Source organism: Sinocyclocheilus anshuiensis, unplaced genomic scaffold (assembly GCF_001515605.1).
Source record: "Sinocyclocheilus anshuiensis isolate Anshui unplaced genomic scaffold, SAMN03320099.WGS_v1.1 C33026269, whole genome shotgun sequence".
Taxonomy (NCBI): Eukaryota; Metazoa; Chordata; class Actinopteri; order Cypriniformes; family Cyprinidae; genus Sinocyclocheilus; species Sinocyclocheilus anshuiensis.
Genome location: NW_015621422.1, coordinates 1 through 2,121, shown reverse-complemented (window position 1 = coordinate 2,121; position 2,121 = coordinate 1). Strand labels below are relative to the sequence as shown.

At 46.3% G+C, this 2,121-nt stretch overlaps 1 protein-coding gene across 1 annotated transcript; it reads right to left on the bottom strand.

The window, feature by feature from the left end:
- Positions 1 to 21: 21 nt before the first annotated feature.
- Positions 22 to 2,098, bottom strand: LOC107683191 (CREB-binding protein-like). The gene is made up of 2 exons (XM_016479263.1): positions 2,052 to 2,098; positions 22 to 2,012 (listed from the first exon to the last, which is right to left on the bottom strand). Exon 2 carries the CDS (start codon positions 1,974 to 1,976, stop codon positions 1,074 to 1,076), a length of 903 nt encoding a protein of 300 aa, XP_016334749.1. The 5' UTR covers positions 1,977 to 2,012; positions 2,052 to 2,098; the 3' UTR covers positions 22 to 1,073.
- Positions 2,099 to 2,121: the final 23 nt, after the last annotated feature.

The following is a 2,121-nucleotide window of genomic DNA, read 5'->3' as shown; positions in this document are numbered from 1 at the left end:
AGTACAAAATATTCAAATAAAACTCCCAAAGTTCAGAGCAAAGAAGATTCTGGAACTGGAGGAAAGTGGTACTGAAGAAGGACGAAAAACTGTGAAATCAGTGGCTCTCCTCTCCTCCATCGTTTCACTGCGCCATACAGTTCATATGTGAAACGCTGCTCAACATGATTTTGAGCACATGAGCTGATGAACTCCAGCACCACATCCAATACACACACACACATACATATACACACACACAAAACTTTCATCCAACCAGTACAGACATCTCCACTAACCATCTTATAAGGAGTGCATACACATTCTGAGGGTGGGTGTGTGCATCTACGAACTTGTCCTGTTGCAAAAGAAGTGATGTCCAATGGAATTTCCAATATGGCATGAAATAAGATCCATTGGGCAGCGGCGCGCTCACCAAACCCGATCCCCCAACACTGTAATTTATATTATACTCAATAACCTAAATCTTCAGCTTAAGTAAAGGAATAGCTCCTCATTTTAATAGGTATTAACAAAAATATATTCTATGTGAACTGTAGCAGTCTCTGGGAACACACATGAACAAAACCCATCATGACAACAAAATAAAAAAGCTAGAATAAATAAAATGCAAAACTCAAAATTTACAAGGAAGGTATGCATGATGTTCAGATAATTATAATAATATAGGCATCACAATGTTTGAAATGTTCCATATGACTCCGTAAATCACATAACAGAGACTGGTACATGGTGAAACAATATATAAAAAAAAGTCCTTAATCATTTGCGCTTTAATTTTATACCACTTTTAAAATCTTAAAAAATATCTCTTGAAAAAGGAAAAGTTCTCCCCTGGACCTGACATAGAAAATATTACTTGTGGTTTGTTCTCTGAGGCTGAGAAACAATCCTCTCTTTGTACACAACTGGCAAAAGAAAAAAAGAAAACACCCCCCTATACTTATTTGCTATCTCTCTAGGCGGGTCCATTTTCAAAGCATTTATGATGAAAAACACTAAATTCATCCTTGTGGTTCAAAAAAAAAAAAGCTAACACTGTCTCTGGTGGGGTTTTGTGAAATTCGTGATAACTATATGATGTCTAAAGGGTTATTCATGTTAATGCCAAGGTCCTGGCCACTAGGGGGTGGCATATCATTAGCTCCAGGTCCGTGGAGTCCTGCCAAGCCACTGAGCTGAGATAGCATGGCGTTCTGATCTGCACCAAATCCACTTGGGTCCTTAGAGTTGTGCTGCGGCTGTTGGGGAGGTGGAGGAGGTGGAGCCATGCCTGAGTGATGCTGCTGAAGGTGGCTGGGATGCGGAGAACCCATTTGGGTCTGAGGTGAGATGTGGTGGGGCGAGGGCTGTGGTTGCAGGCGCGGGGACGGACTTGAGTGAGGTGGCTGGGACTGGGGTCGTGGGGAGGGCTGAGGGGAACAGACCTGGTTGCTGAGGGAGGATGGGAGCTGTTGGCCCTGCAAGTGGGGTGACTGAGACATCTGATGCGGGCTCATGGGGTTGTTCTGCTGTGCCGGCGAGGTGCCACTGAGATGTTGCTGCTGTTGAAGCAGACGCTGATGCAAAGCCTGTTGCAATAATGCCTGTGATGTCTGAAGACTGGGACCTCCTTGTGTGGGCTGCGGACCTCCTCCGTGCCCCACGTCGGGACCTTGTGATGCTGCATTCTGCTGCTGTTGCATCTTTAGATGGTGTTGCTGTGCAAGCCTCTGTTGCAGGACAGCTGCAGCTTGCTGTTGCGCAGGGTTGCCTGGAAAACTCTGCTGCTGGCCAGGTTGCACACCTTGTAGTGGTTGACCTCCTGGCGGGACTTGCATGTTACCCTGCTGACCCACGTAACCTTGCTGCTGTTGGAATGCTGCGTGATTACTCATTTGTTGCTGCTGCTGCTGTTGTTGCTGCTGCTGCTGAAACTGTAGTTGCTGTTGCCTTCTCATGACCAGATCTCTGAACTGTGGATTCATGTTGGCCATGTTTGGAGCCCCCTGACCCTGAATTCCTTGCTGTTGCTGCTGTTGTTGTTGTTGTTGCTGCTGCAAGGCAGCTACTTGCTGCTGCTGCAAGGCAGCTACTTGCTGCTGCTGCTGCTGCTGCAAGGCAGCTACTTGCTGCTGCTGC